Source organism: Carettochelys insculpta, chromosome 22, assembly GCF_033958435.1.
Source record: "Carettochelys insculpta isolate YL-2023 chromosome 22, ASM3395843v1, whole genome shotgun sequence".
Taxonomy (NCBI): domain Eukaryota; kingdom Metazoa; phylum Chordata; order Testudines; family Carettochelyidae; genus Carettochelys; species Carettochelys insculpta.
In genome coordinates, this window is record NC_134158.1 from 17,965,767 (window position 1) to 17,983,092 (window position 17,326).

The window sequence follows — 17,326 nt, forward strand, 5'->3', positions numbered from 1 at the left end:
GCCAATGCAGTCCAGAACCAGGCTGGCTTTTTCGCAACCGTGTCAGATTTTGCCTGTGATCTGCTCTGACCCCCAGACATAGGTGGCCTGGGGAACCCGGTGGCCACCAATGTTTGGGAATGGGGGTCTAGCTCCAACCCTGTTTGGGCTCATCCTTTCATAGCATGGACTGGGGCAACCTCCCAGAGCCCCCCTCTTTGGGGAGCCCCATGCTTTGGGGGTGGCCTGTGCTTCAGCGGGACCTGGGGTCCAGGGAGGCCTGAGGAGATAGTGGGTGAGGGGCACTAGCAGGAGCGAATGACCCAGCCCACCCTGCCCTGCCCCCACTCCACCCCTTCCCTAAGTCCCTGTCCCTGCCTCTTCCTGACCCTGCTCCTGTGCGGTAGCGGGGGATCTGCAGGTATGCATGTGTGGCTCAGAGGGTGGGGGGCTCCTGCTGAGGGTAACCGAGGTAACCAGGTGACACCTCTGGACTGCAGACGAAGGGGGAGGTGGAGCCTGAGGGGTTTGAATTGGAACTGGGAGATGGAAAGCAGCGAGTCTGGGCTGGGAGAGAGAGAGAGACAGAGGAGGGGGCAAGGCCCCGGCCCTGGGGGCCCCTTGGGCTCCTCTCCCTAACACAGATTGCACTGGCTGTCGCCTGCTGTACTGACTCTCTGTACTATCAAAACAAAAAAGCAGTCCAGTAGCACTTTAAAGACTAACAAAATAATTTATGAAGTGGTGAGTTTTCCTGGGACAGCCCCACTTCTTCAGACCACCTCATAAATTATTTTGTTAGTCTTTAAAGTGCTACTTTACTGCTTTTGGTTTTGACAGTATATCGACTAGCACGGCAACCTCTGTTACTGACTCTCTGTACGACGCTGCACCCTGTTGGTGAACAAACCCGCTGTTCTCCTGCTGAGTGAGAGTCACTCCTGCCTGAGGACGGGGTGCAGAGCTCAGGGACCCCAAACCCCATCGCTGCTCCGCTTCTGGGATTACAGCTTTGAGGCCCTTGGGGAAAACAACTGTTCGGCTCAGCTGGCGGCAGGGGGTGGGTCCCACCTGGCTCGGTCTGTAACTAGACACCTGAGTGCAAGGCCAAGGAACGGCTCCTGCCCAGGGTCACAGCTGCGCCTACACCTGCACATCCAGGAATGCGATCCAGGCGATCATGTGGCAGCAATGCCCCTCTGCCGTGTACACTGTACCAACCAAGGCACGACCGGACACAAATCCGACAGCAGGAATTAGAACACGTAACCCTGTCCAAGCAACGGGAAGCCCTGCGGCACCTGAGAGACGAACAGATTTATGGGCACAGACCTGCTGCATTGGATGCACGGTGCTCTTTGCCCACGCAAGCGAAACGCGGCGGAGGGACGCTCCTGGCAGGTGATGGTCTAGATCACATTACAGGACTTCGCATTGCACCTACACGAGCAGGGTGACCCCTCTGGTACCCAACCCCCAGGGGAACAATAACGCATTCAGTAATGGACTTTAACGAAGCCATTGTCCTACTGCGCAAAGGGCTGTAATGAGAAGATTGCAAAGGGAGGCAGCCGAGCTGGACTCCATCTTAAGTGGTGCATTTAACCGAGGCCTGAACAAAGATCTAGACTCTCTTGGGATGACAAAGGCAATTCCCGGCATTTGCTATTCTCAGGGCTGGTGCCCGGCCCACACAACTCCATTTACTTCATCCACGGGTCCTATTAATGACAGGTGATGCCCCTGCCCCCCCCGGGGGGGAGGTGTATGTGCATAGTAAGCAGGAGAGGGGCACCTCCACATGGAGGTATGTGCATAATAAGGGGGGGATGGGTACCCACATGGGAAGCAGGGGAGGGGCACCTCTGCATGGGGGGGTACGTGCATGAGGGGAGTGGTATGTGCATGGGAAGCAGGGGGAGGGGCCTCTCCGCATGGCGGCTATGTGCATAATAAGGGGGGACAGGTACCCATATGGGGAGCGGGGGAGGGGTACCTGCACCAGTGAGGAGAAGCCTGCGGCCAGCGAGCCCTGCAGCACCGAGTTGCGGGTCGTTCCCACGAAGAGGGTGTCGCCTTTGCCTTCCGCGATGGTGCGCACCGGCCCGAAGCTCTCTGGGACCTGGGGAAGGTGAGAGCACAGAGTCCGGGCACAGCTGGGGAGAGAACCCAGATGTCCAGGCTCCCAGCCACCCCTGCTCCAACCCACCAGACCCCACGCCTCTCCCAGAGCTGGGGAGAGAACCCAGGAGTCCGGGCTTCCGCCCACTCCCCCTCCTGACACACAGCAGCAGGAACAGTGCACCCCAGCAGGGTCCCTGGGGGGCAGAATGGGACACGGTAGCTGCTCCCCCCTCACCTCGTTCTCCTGCAGCTTCTGGTAGTCGCGCCCCCAGAGCACGACCTGGCGGTCCTTGCCGCCGCCCGAGACAATGGTGCCATTGCGCAGCACGCACAGCCCGAAGACGCCGCCCTCGTGGGCCCCCGGCACCGCCTGGCTGATCCGGTTCCCCCCTGCGGACGGGGCGCAGTCAGTGGGGAGAGCTGCCCGCTGGGACCAGCCCCCTCCTGCCAGACTCTCCCCCACTGGGACCAGCACCCCCCACCTCTACTGGGACTCCTGCCCTTCTAGGACCCATCGCCCCTCCCCACCCTTGTACCCTCCCCCACTGGGACCCACAGCCCCTCTGCTCCCCTACTGCTGGGACTCAAATCCCTACCAGCCCTTCCCCTGTTGGGACTTGTGCCCCCCACCTTTGCTGGGACATATGCTCCCTCCTCTCCTCCTGCAGGATGCCCAACTCCGTACCCCTCCCCCCGTGCTGGTACCCACAATCCCTCTGCAGGGGGGAGGCAGATGTATCTTAGGAGTCCTCAAGGGGGTTACTGAGTCACTCACTGGGTGCTCTGACTCCACCCCTCCCCTCCCCTCCTCAATGCCAGATGCTCTTTCCAGGCCATCCCCCCGGCCCCCATAATTCTGCCCTGTAACTCGGCCTAGGGGTTGCAGGGACCTGGCAGCTGGGTGCTGGGAGCTGCATGGAGCCAGGGCAGGAAGCAGCCTGTCTTAGCCCCAGATCCCTGCTGTGGGGCTGACCAGGGCCCTCGTGGACAGAAGGTGGATCCCTGGCAGCCCTACCGCCAGCCAGTCCCCTCCCAACACTGGCACCCTCTCCCTGGGTCACTCCCTGCCCAATCCCCCAGTGCCCAGCACTGACCCTTGCCCCAGATGTAGAGGTTGCCGCCAGAGTCACCGGTGACTACGTCCCCGTTCTCGGTGAAGGCCACGCACAGCACATACTTGGGCTTCTCATGTTTCTGGGGGAGCAGGGAAATGCAGGTGAGTCACCCATAGCCCACCCCAGCAGGCTCCCGTTCCCCGGACACCGAAAAGGACAGGGGGAGAGGAGTCGGGACCGGCCAGCAGCAGAGGGGCCACCCTGTTGCCCAGCCAAGATTGGGCGTCTTGTCCGGTGGGACCCACGCTCCCCGGGGGGGGGGGGAAACGGACAGACGGACGACGACTGTGCTGAAACACCCTGACCCCTTGCAGCGGGTGGGTGGCCGCCCAGGAGAGACTCACCGAGAACGGGGATTAGCAGAGCGCCTGCCATGTGTTTTCTAGGGGTCGTGCACATCACACGTGCCTCGGTGCACCCAACAGCATTTATCCCACATGCAGATGGGAAAATTAGAGGACACATGGGTCACATGCTGTCAAGCCATCCACATTGCCTTAAAATTGTGTAATACGGGCTCTTAAGGAGGAGACCCTGTCCTCGTGGCAGGACCACCCGATAAAGAACCCCGCCTTGGGATGGGTTAAGAACACTTAGTTTGACAGCACTTCGCCCGGAAAGAAATTTTACATATTGGCAGCAGGGGTTGTGAAAGCCTCGTTTCTTTGTCAACACAGCTCTCGCCTTCCCCCCCAGTTTGTGTGTCAGATTTCAGTCGGGCTTTTGTTTCTTTCTGTCTGCCCTGTAATTCATTTTGTATGAGTTAAATCAACAGAGGGAGGGGGGTAGGGCTGGTTAGCTCATTCTGGTACAGTACGGTGGGATGGGATAGTAATGTGGAGTAGAACGATCGGTTAAAGAACAGCTACGCAGGAGTCGAGGTTCACCAGATAAACATGGGTCCCAAAGGAAGTTTTTGGGAACCAGCTCCAGGCCCCAGCTGATCAGAGCTGCCAGACCACGGCCCTGTGCCAATGACAATGTGCAGAGCTGGAATCCCCCAGGATTTGATCCCGATGAGCCAGCAAGACAATTTCATCTCTCTTATTGGGAGTGGGGAGGGTTGGATATTCGTGTGCGCCGTCTGGTATGGGCGATTTGCTACTGAAGCGCGATTAAGTATATTACTGCTTAAGGCTCTGCTGCTGGTGAAAAACCCCCAAGAACGGCCAGAGTGTAAGGTTACGCCAGAGCTCACAGAACGGCGACGGTGGGCACCTCTCTTAACGTTACAACTAAGCTCTAGAAATGGGCGAGGGTGGGTGCCAGCTAAGCTAAGTACTTTGGCGGCCGCCCAGGAGAGATTCAGCTGCTGCCCAGCTGACTGGCAGAGCATCCACAGCCAGCAGCATGCATTTCTATTGGTGGTACACATCCGCCCATGCCTTGGTGCACATAAAAGTTTATTCTGCTCATGGATGGAAAAAAAAATTCAGCAGGAACGCTGGTAGGTACCCACAGGGTGGGTATGAGGGTAACAACACATGGACAACCCAAAGTCATTAGCTCTATCTAGATAGCAAGACGACATTTCTCCTTGCACAGCCACCAAAGGCAAATTAGAACCTCCGTTCCTGGCACAAGGTTTAGGAGAAAACAGGGGTAAGTTCCCCCTTCGATGAACTCAGAAATCCAAAGCTACCTTTAGAAGCAATGCAGGACATGGTCCAAGCACCACTTTGTCTAGGAACCCATCATCCGTGCATGCCGCTCACCGACTCTCTTGGCAGAAGCGACTGCTCCCAGAAAGGCGGCCTTTGCAGAAAGATGACGCAGGGAAGAACTGTAATGGCTCAAATGGAGGAGCCGAGTGAGCACGAAACGCAGCTTTCCCAGAGGGACGGCAGGATAAAAAGTCAATAAACCTACTCCAGGATCACTTCCCAGCTTCCGAGAGAACATGGGTGTACCCTGAAAGGGAGCCTGCAAACGCTCTTTGACAGGATAAAGGTAAAAGAAGGAGTCTAAGGGCAACGGACATTTTAAAATCAGTTGAACGTGGGTTGAATCTAAAGAGCCCACATTCCCCATACCTGCCCATACAATGAATCTTTTCCATTTAAAGCAGGTGTTGGCAAAGTACAGCCCATGGGCGGGATACAGCTCGATGACCCTTTGGATATGGCCTGCGGTCTGCTGGGAGGCTTGGCAGGCCTGTCTGCTGCAGCCCCAAGCCCTACCAAGCAGCTGGCTGCTAGGGCCATGTGCTTCTCAACACCGCATGCCCCTGGCGAGTGGGTGGGGGGATGACTTAGCACACTGCCACCACCAGGGTTCCCTGTAAGCTGAGCACTTGGGCGGCTGCCCAGCTGATTAGCAGAGCGCCCACTGTCGGCAGCGTGACTTTACTGGTGGTGCACATCCGCACATGCCTCCGCGCATATAAAAATTTCTTCTGCACGCCAATGGAAAAAAATTATAGGGAACACTGGCCTCCTACCCCAGCACAAACATCTCAGCTCCCATTGGCCGGAAACAGGCCAAAGCGGAAAGAAAATGATTTTTTTCTGCCCAGGGTCTCCAATTCTCTCCCAGCCCCAGGATGGCAGAAAGCTGAAAACTTGACCTCAAAATTTAAAGAGCTGCTGCCGTAACCAGAGAGTCGGGCTGAGGTTACTCATGCAAAGAAGAGAACTCCCTGTGTGGGGGATGACATTTGTGGGCCTTCCTAGAAGCTGCCTGGCACGAAGACTGTTTGGACCAAAGAGCATTTCCCGGTTGCCATAGCCACTTTATTTCGGGCAGGGAGGTTGAAGAAAACTCGATACGGGGAGTCTGTGAAGCTACTGTTGACGGTTTTAAAGCTGATGCCGTCCTTTCTACCGCTGCCACCCCGATACACCCACCCCAGGGTACCTCCTAGTCTGAAGTGGTGAAGCTGTGACAGACCGGGGGAATTTTGTAATGTTTTGTGCGAATCTGGTGTGTGTCTCTTTTCCCTATGTGCCGTGTGTTTAATGAGGGGGTGGGAGAGGGTTGGTGGCTGCAGAGGACCAGGTGTGACTCTGCCTAGCAGTCGGAACAAAGGCCTGTAAATTGGGTACCCTCGCAACAGGCGATCAGGTAACCCGGGGCCAACCCCAGCCTGGCCGTCAGCGAGAGGACAAAGAGCTGAGGAGAAAGCACAGGCTGAACCTCTCTAATCTGGAACTCTCTGGTCCAGCAACATCCATAATCCGACTTGATTTTAGCCAGCTGGATGACCGCTTCTCATGGGTGTGGCTGAGTTTCACGCAGTCCCACAAAGTTTGTTTCCAGTCACCAGGCCTGGCTGTCAGTGGTCTGTGCTGGTATTCAGCTGTAATTTACACTAAATGTCTTCTGAGAGCCCAGCAAGCTGTAGAAGGGTTGGGAATGCTGCTCAACCATATTGACCTCCCATGGTCCAGCAAGTTTTCGTCCAGCACCGGTCAGGGCTCAAGAATGCTGGATGAGAGAGGTTCAACCTGTATTAGGGTGGTTGGTTTCAGCCAATGGGAGAACAAGAGACAGAAGTCCCACGCCTGGTTACTTGGGACCACAGTGGGGCTGTGGCAGGAGGGGATACAATATGATTGGCTGGAAGGCGGGAGCTTCTGGATTGGAAGCAGAGATGGGGACAGACCCAGCTGGACTGTGTTGAGCCGTGAGAACTTCCTGTGCTGTGTTCAGGTGTTCAATAAACCCTCCTGTCTTAGTGGTGGCTCTCAGCCAGCCTGACAGAGACCAGGAGTGCAGAGCGAGGGATGCCCCAAGGGGGCCCTCGGACGGAGACAGGCATACTGAAGGCTCAGGAGATGCAGCTGCAGGGGCAGGGATGGGAGGTCCAGGAGAGAGAGTGGACCCTGTGAGGGGTTCTTGCTCTGACAGGGGCTCATCCTGTATAGAGCTGAGAGAGCACAGGCCTGGGACGAGAGTTCTGTAACTCTCTGCTCAGTTCACACACCCCATTCCAGTACCAGAGAGCCTGGGAAGGATATTGGGGGGGAGGAGTTGGCCACCCAAGGAGACATAGGCCGGTCCTTCCAACCTCCCCAGCAGGACACACTGGCAATACCTCATGCACAAAAGCTCTGCTTGGGAAATGACTGTCTCTCGGACATAAGCCCGAGATTTCGTCCACCATCTGACTGCGGAGCCAATCCCGAATCCATTGGTGAGCGTCCCAGCATAGGGGTCCCAAAGCCAGAAACGTGGGGACAAGGTCTGCCCCCGTGACCTGGTTTGAGGCAGCAGTAACACTAAACACAAGAGATCTAAGTCCCTTCAGTCTTTTGCCTGTCAGGGAAGACAATCCAATCGGATATGAGGAGGAGTGAGGAGCCAGATTTTGGCTTTGCCCAACCCAATCCAAAAATCCCTCTGGAGTCTTCCAACTTCAGACGTGTGAAACGGGAGGGGTCCGAGGAGCTGCTGGAGACGGGCCAATGAATAGGCTCTCTCTGCCGGGGAAGGAGGGAGAGGTTCCTGAGGTGCTCCACAGATCCACAGGGGGCTTGTACGGATGTGGGCCAGAGTGGAATGGACCCAGGTTAGTGGCAGATCCGCCGATGAGCCGGAACTACAGCCTGGTACGGAAGCCAAGCGTTTGTCTCTGATCTGAACGGTTCCTTGGATCTGGACTCGGCTGGAGCTGATCTGGGCCTCCCATTCTTAACCTCAAGACCCCAGACTCATAGAAGTGTAGGACTGGAAGGGACCTTGAGAGATCATCTACTCCAGCCCCTGCATTGACAACAGGACTACATAATAACTACATCAACCCTGGCAGGTGTTTGTCTAACTTGTTCTTAGCTTTCAATGATGGAGGTTCAATAACCTTCCCAGACAATTTATTCCAGTACGTAAGCACCCTGGCAGTTAGGAATTTTTTCTTAATGTCCAGCCTAAACTTTTCTTGGTCCAATTTAAGCCCATTGCTCCTTGTCCTGTTCTCAGAGGACAAGGAGAACAATTTTTCAATTTCCTCCTTGTAATAACCCTTATGTACTTGAAAACTGCTCATGTCCTCCACTCAGCTCTGCTCCAGACTAAAGAAACCCATTTTTCTCCAGAGCTCATGTTCTCTAGACCTTTAATATTTTTCATTGCTTTTCTCCAGACTTTCTCCAATTTCTCCACATCTTTGCTGAAATGTAGCACCCACTTCTCCAGGCGAGGCAGGGAGTTGAGCGGAAGGAGTTACTTCTCGTGTCTTGCTTACAAACTGTAGATAGTCCGTCGTGTCCAACGATGACGTCTTGAGCTTGCACAGGCTCATCAGTTGTGTACTTGCGTGTGGCTGAGGAGACCAAGCTTTGAACGGCCTGGGCGTTCACACTGGGGACAAGGGAATTGTCCTGGCTCTGGTGGTGCGGCTGCTGCTGTTGCTTTCTTCCTCTCACAAGCATCAATGAGGCGGACGCGTCGCTGCTCTTCAAAGTTGTCATACGCGTGTCATACGAGAGCACAGCCAGCCTGTTTGGTCTTTTGCATGCTGCTGTAGCTGATCTGGTTTTAAACCAGCCTGAGCAATGCTGGCCTTCACGCAGTCTTTATATCTCTTGCGAGGCCTATCTTGATTCCTTTTGCCCTGGGAGAGTTCACCGTAGAGGAGTTGCTTAGGGATTCTCGACTCCTCCATTCATATGACGTGCCTTGTCCAGTGAAGCTGGGCTTTCAGAATCATGGCTTCGATGCTCGTGGTTCCTGCTCTGTCCAGGACTTCCAGGTTTGTAACTCTGTCCTGCCGTTGAATGTGCAGTATTGACCTCAGGCTGCATGTGTGGAAGCCTCCAGCAGTTTATATGTGCACGTGTGGAAGCCTCCAGCAGTTTATATGTTTTCTGTACAAGGTCCAGGTTTCACAGCCATACAGGAGACTGGTCAGGACTAGAGCCTTGTGCACTTTCAGTTTAGTGGACTGTCGGATATTGTGCCGATTCAACACTCGTGCTCTCAGACGTCCTAGTGCCTGGCTGGCCTGGCAGATTCTGGCATTGATTCCTTTGTCAAGGGAGCTGTCATTGGCTATCGCACTGCCAAGGTACTTGAACTCCTCTACTGTTTTTAACTCTGTTCCTTCAATAAAGATTGAGGCGGGGAGAACAGCAGATCACTCCTGCTAAAAATACCACAAGCTGCCGTGCTCTCTCTTTTCTCCTTTCGCTGGTTCTGTCCAGCCAGGTAGGAACTATTGTTGCTATCAGGATCCAACGCTTTAGGGACCAAGACCTCCTGCAACAAAAGAGCCTGCAGTCCATCTCTTCTCCTTCCTGGCACACACAGCAGGCCGGCAAATGGCTTTCACTGGAAGATTTCGGGTGGCAGACGTGAGCAGTGCAAGACAGGAAGGGCGCCAGAGATGAGGGACTTTTCGTGAAATCCTGTTTCTTTACAGTGGCTTCCGCCATGACCCTCAATCGTCTGATTAAAACCAAAAGCCAGCCTGGGCCCGTACTAAGTCACTTCACCTAATGCCTGGCAGCCACAAATTCCTCACCCGTCCACCAAATGCAGTCAGGTAACTCCTAATGCAGGGATCGGCAACCTGCAGCTCCGGAGGTACTTGCGGCTCTTGAAGGAGTCATTTGCCCGGCTGCCGCTGAAATGATGGAACTCAATGGCATCGGTTTCACAGCCAGCAGGGCGGCGGGACGGATCCAGCCGTTAAACCGATCCCACCGAGTTCCGTTATTTCAGCAGCGGCCAGGCGGGGAACCGCCCGCGCTGCAGGAGGGGAAGCGAGCAGGAGAGCTGGGAGGAGGAGTGGCCAAGTGTGTCCCTGCAGGAGCTGCGCAGCCCCGCGAGAAGGAGGGAGCAGGGAGGAGCAGCAGGGGGAGGCGGCAGCCGGAGAGGAGGAGCGGCACCGCGTACTGGGAGGAGCATGTCGGCTGAGGCAGGTGGGGGCGGGTTTGAGGGCTGAGGGGGGTAAAGCCTAGGGACAGGGGCTGGTTTGGGGCTGAGGGGGTTAAGGCTGGGGATGGGGGTGGTTTGCGGGATGGAGGGTAAAGCCTGGGGATGGGGTAACAACTTTCTAACCAGCACAAATCACTGTGTGCTAAACAGGGGTGATGGAAAGTCCGGTTTGATGTTCTTGACGAAGGGCCGCTCGCATATTCGCCTGCATTGCTGCTCTGGGAGCACCGATTTTGTAACTAAATTTGAAAAAAACGGCTCTTTGCGTGAGGTCGGTTGCAGACCCCCCCAGCCTAACAGATGGAAGATGATTCACGTCTCAACACGGTAGCGGCTGGAAAGTCATGAGAGGGCAGCAGTGTCTGCGCCCTGCCAACAGCCAGGCCCCCCACGAGTGCGTGTGGGCAGGAGGGGAGGGGCAGGGCCCAGGCACCATGAACACACCCTGCGCCCTTTGGCGCACCCCGAGATTGGGAATTTGCAAAGGGCACTTCAGAAAGGATGGGAGGCTTCAACCTCGGGCAACCGCCCTCCAAGCCCTGCGACAGAGACCTGTCCTGCCCAGCCTGGGGCAAACCCCCCTCCCCCCCCCGATAGGCCAGGACCAGGGACATGCCCCCACCGCAAGGGCAACTGTTCCTCTGGCCTGGGACCAAGGATCTGCCCTCTAGGGCAGGAGTAGGATCCCAAGTCCCCATTAGCAAACAACTGACCTCTCTCCCCAAGCCCCATTGCTGGGGCACAGGCCTGGGTCCCCCCCCAACCCTCCAAGGTACAGGATGAATTCTTGAATCCGTAAGGGGGGGCCAAGGTCCCCTGATTTCCTATGGCGCAGTCCTGGTGGGCCCCCAATTCGCAGCCTGGCTCCACGGCCCGGCCCCCCCTCACCTCGAAGATGCCCTGCCGCTTGCTCAGGCTGCCCCGGTCCAGGGTCCAGAAGTAGATGTGTGACTTCCCGCAGGTGATGAGCAGCGCAGGCTCGGTGGGGTGGAAGGTGGCGGCCAGCACCGACTCGTTGGAGCACTGGGGCGGGGAGGAAGAGCGTGAGGGGGGGCGTGGGGGAAGGGCGTGTGTGTTGGGGGCGGGGGGGAACCGACAGCGGGTTCGGGGGTTACCTTGACATCAGCGATTTTCTGCTCCTTCTGCCAGTCCCATACCGACAACACGTGCTCATTGGCATCATCCACGGCACACAGCAGCCCCCCGCCGTTCTGCAGAGAGAAAGGGGCCTCAGCAGGGCGCCCCCACGTTGTACAAGTGGCCCCTGGCTGCTGACCCCAGCCCTGGCTACTGCCTTGCCCCACTGTGCGCAGAGCCCCCCGCACAGCCTCTTTCCTCCACTGTGCCCTCTAACCCCTCAACACTGCCCCCCACGCTCCAGCCCCCACCCGTTCTCCCGTCCCCGCTACTCCCAGCCCTTCAGCCCCCCTCCCCGGCCAGGGGGAAGTGAAATTGGGGCACTGGGTGCTTGTGCCCCGCATCAAAGGCAGAGACACCCCCCATTCCAGTGCGTGCCCCCAGGACGATGCAGCCAGGAGATCCCCCAAGGGAATGGCCGAGTCCAGCTGCCCCCTTCCCCCCCCCACAGCGGAGAGACTGAAGAGAGCCCCCCACCCTCCCTTCATTGCACCCTAGAACCCCCCTGCCCAAGAGACACCCCCACTGCCTTGCTGCCCCTGGCACCACCCTGTACCCCAGAACCTCCAGCCTCCGGTGCGCCCAATCCCACAGCACAACTCGGTCCCTTGCATCCATGACAGGGAGGGGGCCAAGGGGGAGAGCCGTGTTGTAGGGGCACAGATGAGCTGATAGGGCAGCATAAGGGCAGATAACAGATGGGGGTGGGGACCGGGGGAGAGAATAGGCTGAGGGGGCGGAGCCAGGCTGGGTCACTTACAGACTTGGAGAACCCCACGCAGCTCACGGCTCGGTCGAAGGCCCCCAGGCCCAGCACGTGCAGCGTGTTCAGACTGACCGAGTCCCAGACCCGCACGTGGGGCAGCAGCGACTGCAGGGGAAGCCAGGAGGAGACCGTCAGCTGGGCCGAGCCTCCACACTGCTCACTGGGGGCAGGACCCTATGCTCCCTGTGGCCACTGGGCCCTGGGAGATGTCCCCCAGCAGACACCCTGGGGTCTCCCCCTCTGCCACCGACACCTGCATAACCCCATCCCCCCAGACTGGCCTTTTCCTGACACGACCCCCCCAGGGATATGCCCCCCCCCCCAACCTCACCGCCTCACCTTGCCATCCTTGGATGTCCCAGCCACCTGCCCGGTTGCTATGGTGACCATGTCGGGATGCACAGCCAGGCTAGGGGAGAGAGGAGAAAGTTCAGACCCCACAAGTGACATGAAGTGCTGGGTCTCAGCTCTCCCATCCCCCTGCCACCCAACCCCTTCGGGGTCAGGCAAGTTGGGGCAGGGGGACGGCGCAGGGACCGAAGGTCTATCATTGGCTGTTCCTAACACCATGGGGGACACCTGGGGGCAGGGGGGAAGAGAGTCGGGGCCTTTCCCCTCTAGGGGGCACTGGTTCCCATCCCACTGCAGGCCAGGAGACAAGCGGGGGGGATGGCCATGGAGCCTTTCCCCTCTAGGGGGCGCTGGCTCCCATCTGGGGCAGACCCGTGTGACTCCTCTCCCCCAGCTCCTCCCTTCCCCTGGGTGCTGGGCGCCCTCCACGGTCCGGCTCACCGCCCCCCTCCCCTCACCACTTGATGTCGTCGTTGTGGCCCAGGTAGTGCCGCTGGCGCTGCTCTTCCACGCTGTACAGGACGGCCACGGCGGCCACGAAGTAGACGATCTCCCCCGTGGGCAGCAGGAAGAGGTTGGCCCGGCAGTCACGGCCCCTGTACCCATAGCTGGGAGCAATGGGTCAAGGAAAATAGCACCGGGCAGCTCCCCATCCCCTCCGCCCAGCCAGCGACCTTTGGGCTGCAGCCCTGACTCTGGTGATGGGACCTGCCTCCTCCCCACAAGTCACTCAGGAGTCCTGGCTCCCAGCCCCCCCGATCTAACCACTACACCCCACTCCCCTCCAAGGCCTGGCTCCCAGCCCCCTGCTCTAACCCCTACACCCCACTCCCCTCTAAGGCCTGGGGACAGAACCCACAAGTCCCGGCTCCCAGCCCCTGCTCTAACCACTAGACCCCAATCCTCTCCCAGAGCTAAGGCTAGAACCTAAGAGTCCGGGCTGCCAGTTTAGGTCAGTTCTTCAGCTCCGTTTGCCGCCTCAGGCTAGCTGGCAGGCTCCCCACAGCGCTTGGCCCCGGTTGATATTGGTAGACCTGGTCTAACATCTCTGTGCAAACAAGACTTGTGGGTGCCCCCCCCGGCCCCTGCAGAGGCAGCCTTGGAGCCCACCCACCCATGCAGGGCACAGCCGGGGGCTGACGGCCCCAGCTGAGGTCTAGGGCTTGTGGATACACCCAGTCCAGCTTCAGCTTCTTGGGCGGCAGCTCCAGCTTGGTGTCCAGGCTGTAGGTGGAGACCAGCGCATCAGGGACGTACAATGGGACGGGGCGGCCCCGCAGGAACATTTTCACGTAGCCATCCTCTGCATAGGGACAGAGGTCAGGGGGTAGGGCAGGGAGGGCTCAGATCTGCCCCAAAGCCAGCCCCCCACAGTCCCAGAGAATCAATGGTTCTCCCATCCGCCCCATAACTCCCCCCCACACCTCACCCTGCCCAGCCTTTTCCCAGTGGGCCATGGGGGAAGGGGCACCCACTCACCAGCGCTAAAGGTGGCCTCCTTGGATTTGCTGCAGGGGAGAAACAGAGAGAGATTACATCCAGAGACCTGGACTGGTACCCAGCAAGCCCCATAAGCTGAGTGCTTTGGGCACCTGCCCAGAAGAGACTCAGGAGCCGCCCAGCGGATTGGCAGAGCACCCCCAGCCAGCAGCAGCGTTTCTACTGGTGGTGCACATCCCCTCCGCCTCGGTGCACAGAACAAAATTTATTCCACCCACGGATGGAAAAAAGTTAGCAGGAACGTTGCTGGTACCCCATCATACCACCCCTCCCCCACCAGCAGGGCACGGCATCCTCATCTGCACCCCCATCTCCCGTGTGACCCCCCACAAACACACCGCACACCCTGGCCACCTCCCTGAAGCCTCTGGCGGCCAATGAGAGTGTGGGGGGGACCCTCTGACTAGGGGACTCAACTAGCCTGCCCCAGAGATCCCTGGTCCACCCGTCCCCAGTCACACACCCATCCCCCCACCCCCAAGAGCCAGCAGGGAAACTCCCAGCAGAGGAGGAGTTAAGGCTCCCAGCACAGGGCTGGTCCGGATCCCAGCCATCTGCCGCAGGTTTTATGTCTACCCTGCCAGGGGTGCAGCATTACGCCAGCCCCACGACTCCTCCCCACTGCATCAGCCTGTCCCTCCCCTCCCCGCTCCAGGAACCAGCCAGCCCCACTGCATCAGCCTGCCCCTCCCCAGACTGCCCCACTGCCCCCCACCCCACTGCCCCAGCCTGCCCCACTGCACTAGTCTGTCCCGCCATCCCTCTTCAGCTCCCCCCCCGACCCTGCCCGTGCCAGCCAACCCCATAGCCCCTCCCCCACGGCACCAGCCTGGCCTGTTTTCAGCCAGGATCGCCCCCACCCCCACCCCGGCCTCGCCACTTCCCCTGGGCCTCCCGCAGCACCCAGACCTCTCAGGAACGGCGCACTGGGGCCGGGGCTCCCGCACGCCGAGCTGGGGGGGCCGGGGCTCCCCATAGGCTGTGGCAGGGCCCCGGGGGGCGGGCGCGGGGCCGATCCAGGAAGCAGGGCCGGGCAGGGGGAGAGGTGGGGCCGGGGGTTACCTGGGGCTGGCCCCAGCCACTGCCTTCCGCATGGTGCCGGCTGCGCCGCTCCGCGCTGGGTCCCGGGCTGCAGGGGCGGAGCTGCGGGGCCGGGCCGGGCGCTTCCCGGCCGGGCCGAGTCCGGCTCCGGCTCCACCCCCGGCAGGCTGACACGGAGCCCTGGCGCTGCGCGGAACGAGCCCCCCAGTTCGCCGTCATCCCCCAGCCAGAGCCAGCGCCAGCGCCCAGAGCCAGAAGCACCCCAGTTCCTCCAACCCCGGTGCCCCACCCCCAGGTTACCCCCAACTCTGCACCCCAGCACCTGGGCCACAGCACGCCACGGCCCCAGCAGCTGGACCCCGAGTCACCCAGTGTCAGACCCCCTCCACACACACAAAGTCAGTCCCCACCTCCAGTGTTGGTCCCCAACATCCTCTATCACACCCAGTTTTCAGAACCTTCCCCCCCACACTCCCCGTGTCACCCCATTCATCTGCAGTGCCAGATCCCCACACTCCAGGTCTGCCCAGAACCAGCTCCCAATGCTGGCCTGAGCCACCCCCAGTGCCAGATCCCCACACTCCAGGTCACCCCCAGAACCAGCGCCCAGTGCCGGCCTGAGTCACCCCCAGACACCCCCACTATTAGCCTCCCATTGCCAGTCTCCTGCTCCCATCCCCCGAGATCTCCCTGAGTGCCAGCCCACCCACCCCCGCAAGACACCCCTGGGCCCCCTACCTCCTCCCCTAGCACCAGCCTTCCTGTCGCTCCTCTAGAGCCAGGCCCCGCAATTGCCACCAGGCCCCCAGGTGACCCCCAGGCACACTCCAGCATCAAGCCCCCCCATCCCTGAACAACACTTCCCAGAAACCCTCCAGTGCCGGATCCCACCCCTCCCCCGCTGTCATCCCTCCCAGACACCTCCACTGGGTGATCCACAGGGCCTCAGCTCCCCCCAGCCTCCATGGCTGGGCCCCCAGACCGCCGAGCGCCTCTCAGCCCCTCCAGCCCCCTGGGTCTCTCCCTCTCAGCAGCCACAGCACTACTGGATGGTGTCGGTGCCGCCTGATGCCTGGCTGGCTGCCCTGGCACAGCCCCAGCCTGCCCTGCACCCTGTCTCACCAGCACTGGAGGCAGGGAAGGGCTCAGGGAGACAGATCCGGGGGACAAGGGTGTGTCGTGCTGCCAGCTAGACCCAGCCACTGAACAGCTGCCAGGTACAGACAGACGTCCTCGGCGGGGCAGGGCTGTTGTAGCCAAGCCTGGCTCACCCTCTATTGGCTGCGATCATCACTTCTGGGGACCCAATCCTGCAGCTCCAGCCACAGGGCCTCATGCCCGGAGGTCACGGGTTTGGTCCTTGCGGACAGCCTGTTGCACCATGGCAGAGCCTAGGTCCCGATACAGTGAGGCAAAAGCCCGGTCGGCACCCCTGCCAATAGCAGTGGGGACGCTGGGCCGGCTGCATAGCTGGGCTCAGAGCAGGGGCAGGAGCTGGCCGAGAGGGGTGCAGCCTGGGGAAGAAGGAAGGGTGGGGCCTGAGACACGTACCCTTCACGCTTCCCACTGCAGGAGCTGCTGGACGAGGTGGTGCGGCTCCTCGGCTCTCTGAAACAGTCGCGTCTGAGCGCGGCCGGCCGCTCCAGGGAGGGGCACCTGGGCCCGCTGCAGGAGAGACAGCATGAGCCAGCCGGAAGGGGGCCAGCTGGGGGTGGGGGCAGCCAGCCAGCGGGGGGCACAGGGCAGGAGCGCACAAGCAGCATGGCGGGGGGGGAGTGGAAGCAGGGGTGGGCCGCAGGGAGTGAGTACCAGGAGGCCAGGGTGCCTTGCTGGGGGGCTGCAGACAGGCTCAGGCATTTCCCAGGGTCGAACTTACCCCGGCCCCATGAAGTCTGTGAAGGTGCTGCCCCGGGAGCAGGCAGTAAGACACCCCCCCCGGCAGCAGGGTGCAGCGGCGGAGCAGGCAGTACTAAGCAGCGGGTGAGCCCGCAGCTGCCAGCGCTGGCAGCATGCGACGGAAGCCAGGCCACAGCGACCAGGAGCTGGGCACCAGGTGCACAGGCACGTCAGTGCCAACGGACGGAGATCCCCCCCGACACACCACCTCGGAGCCCACACAGCAACCTGCCCCACCCCCAGCACAGGCCCTCCCAAACTGCTACCCCCATGGCACTTACAGACCTCCCACCCCAGCGCCATCCCACACGCTCACCTCCACCCAGTCCTCAGGCCCTGGCACCCCCATTTCCCTCCCTCCTGGGAGGGCCCGTTAAGGGCCGGCCTGGTTGGAAATGCAGGCCCAGCCCTTGCGTTTCCTGCCTCCAGCTCCCTAGCAGCCTGGTGAGCCGCTGGCCACCCTGTGGGCTGGGGGAGAGCAGCTGTTGCTAGGAAGTGTGGGGGGCCCGATCCCGGGGGGGCACGTTCACCCCAGTGGGAG

At 59.9% G+C, this 17,326-nt stretch overlaps 1 protein-coding gene across 4 annotated transcripts in view; it reads right to left on the minus strand.

Annotated features, from left to right (window-relative positions):
* EML2 (EMAP like 2) overlaps nucleotides 1-17,326 on the minus strand; it is a 28,340-nt gene that overhangs the window by 4,355 nt on the left and 6,659 nt on the right. The window contains exons 4-14 of one of the 4 annotated variants that reach the window (XM_075016247.1): nucleotides 16,441-16,554; nucleotides 13,828-13,856; nucleotides 13,522-13,651; nucleotides 12,807-12,956; nucleotides 12,337-12,406; nucleotides 11,992-12,102; nucleotides 11,210-11,305; nucleotides 10,983-11,117; nucleotides 3,198-3,297; nucleotides 2,339-2,493; nucleotides 1,976-2,101 (exon numbers count right to left, since the gene is read on the minus strand). In XM_075016247.1, coding sequence (XP_074872348.1) covers nucleotides 1,976-2,101; nucleotides 2,339-2,493; nucleotides 3,198-3,297; nucleotides 10,983-11,117; nucleotides 11,210-11,305; nucleotides 11,992-12,102; nucleotides 12,337-12,406; nucleotides 12,807-12,956; nucleotides 13,522-13,651; nucleotides 13,828-13,856; nucleotides 16,441-16,554 — 1,216 coding nt within the window. Of the gene's footprint in view, nucleotides 1-1,975; nucleotides 2,102-2,338; nucleotides 2,494-3,197; nucleotides 3,298-10,982; nucleotides 11,118-11,209; nucleotides 11,306-11,991; nucleotides 12,103-12,336; nucleotides 12,407-12,806; nucleotides 12,957-13,521; nucleotides 13,652-13,827; nucleotides 13,857-14,757; nucleotides 14,851-14,910; nucleotides 15,029-16,440; nucleotides 16,555-17,326 lie in introns of those variants that run through there. The other 3 variants (XM_075016250.1, XM_075016248.1, XM_075016249.1) reach the window with 3 other exon arrangements.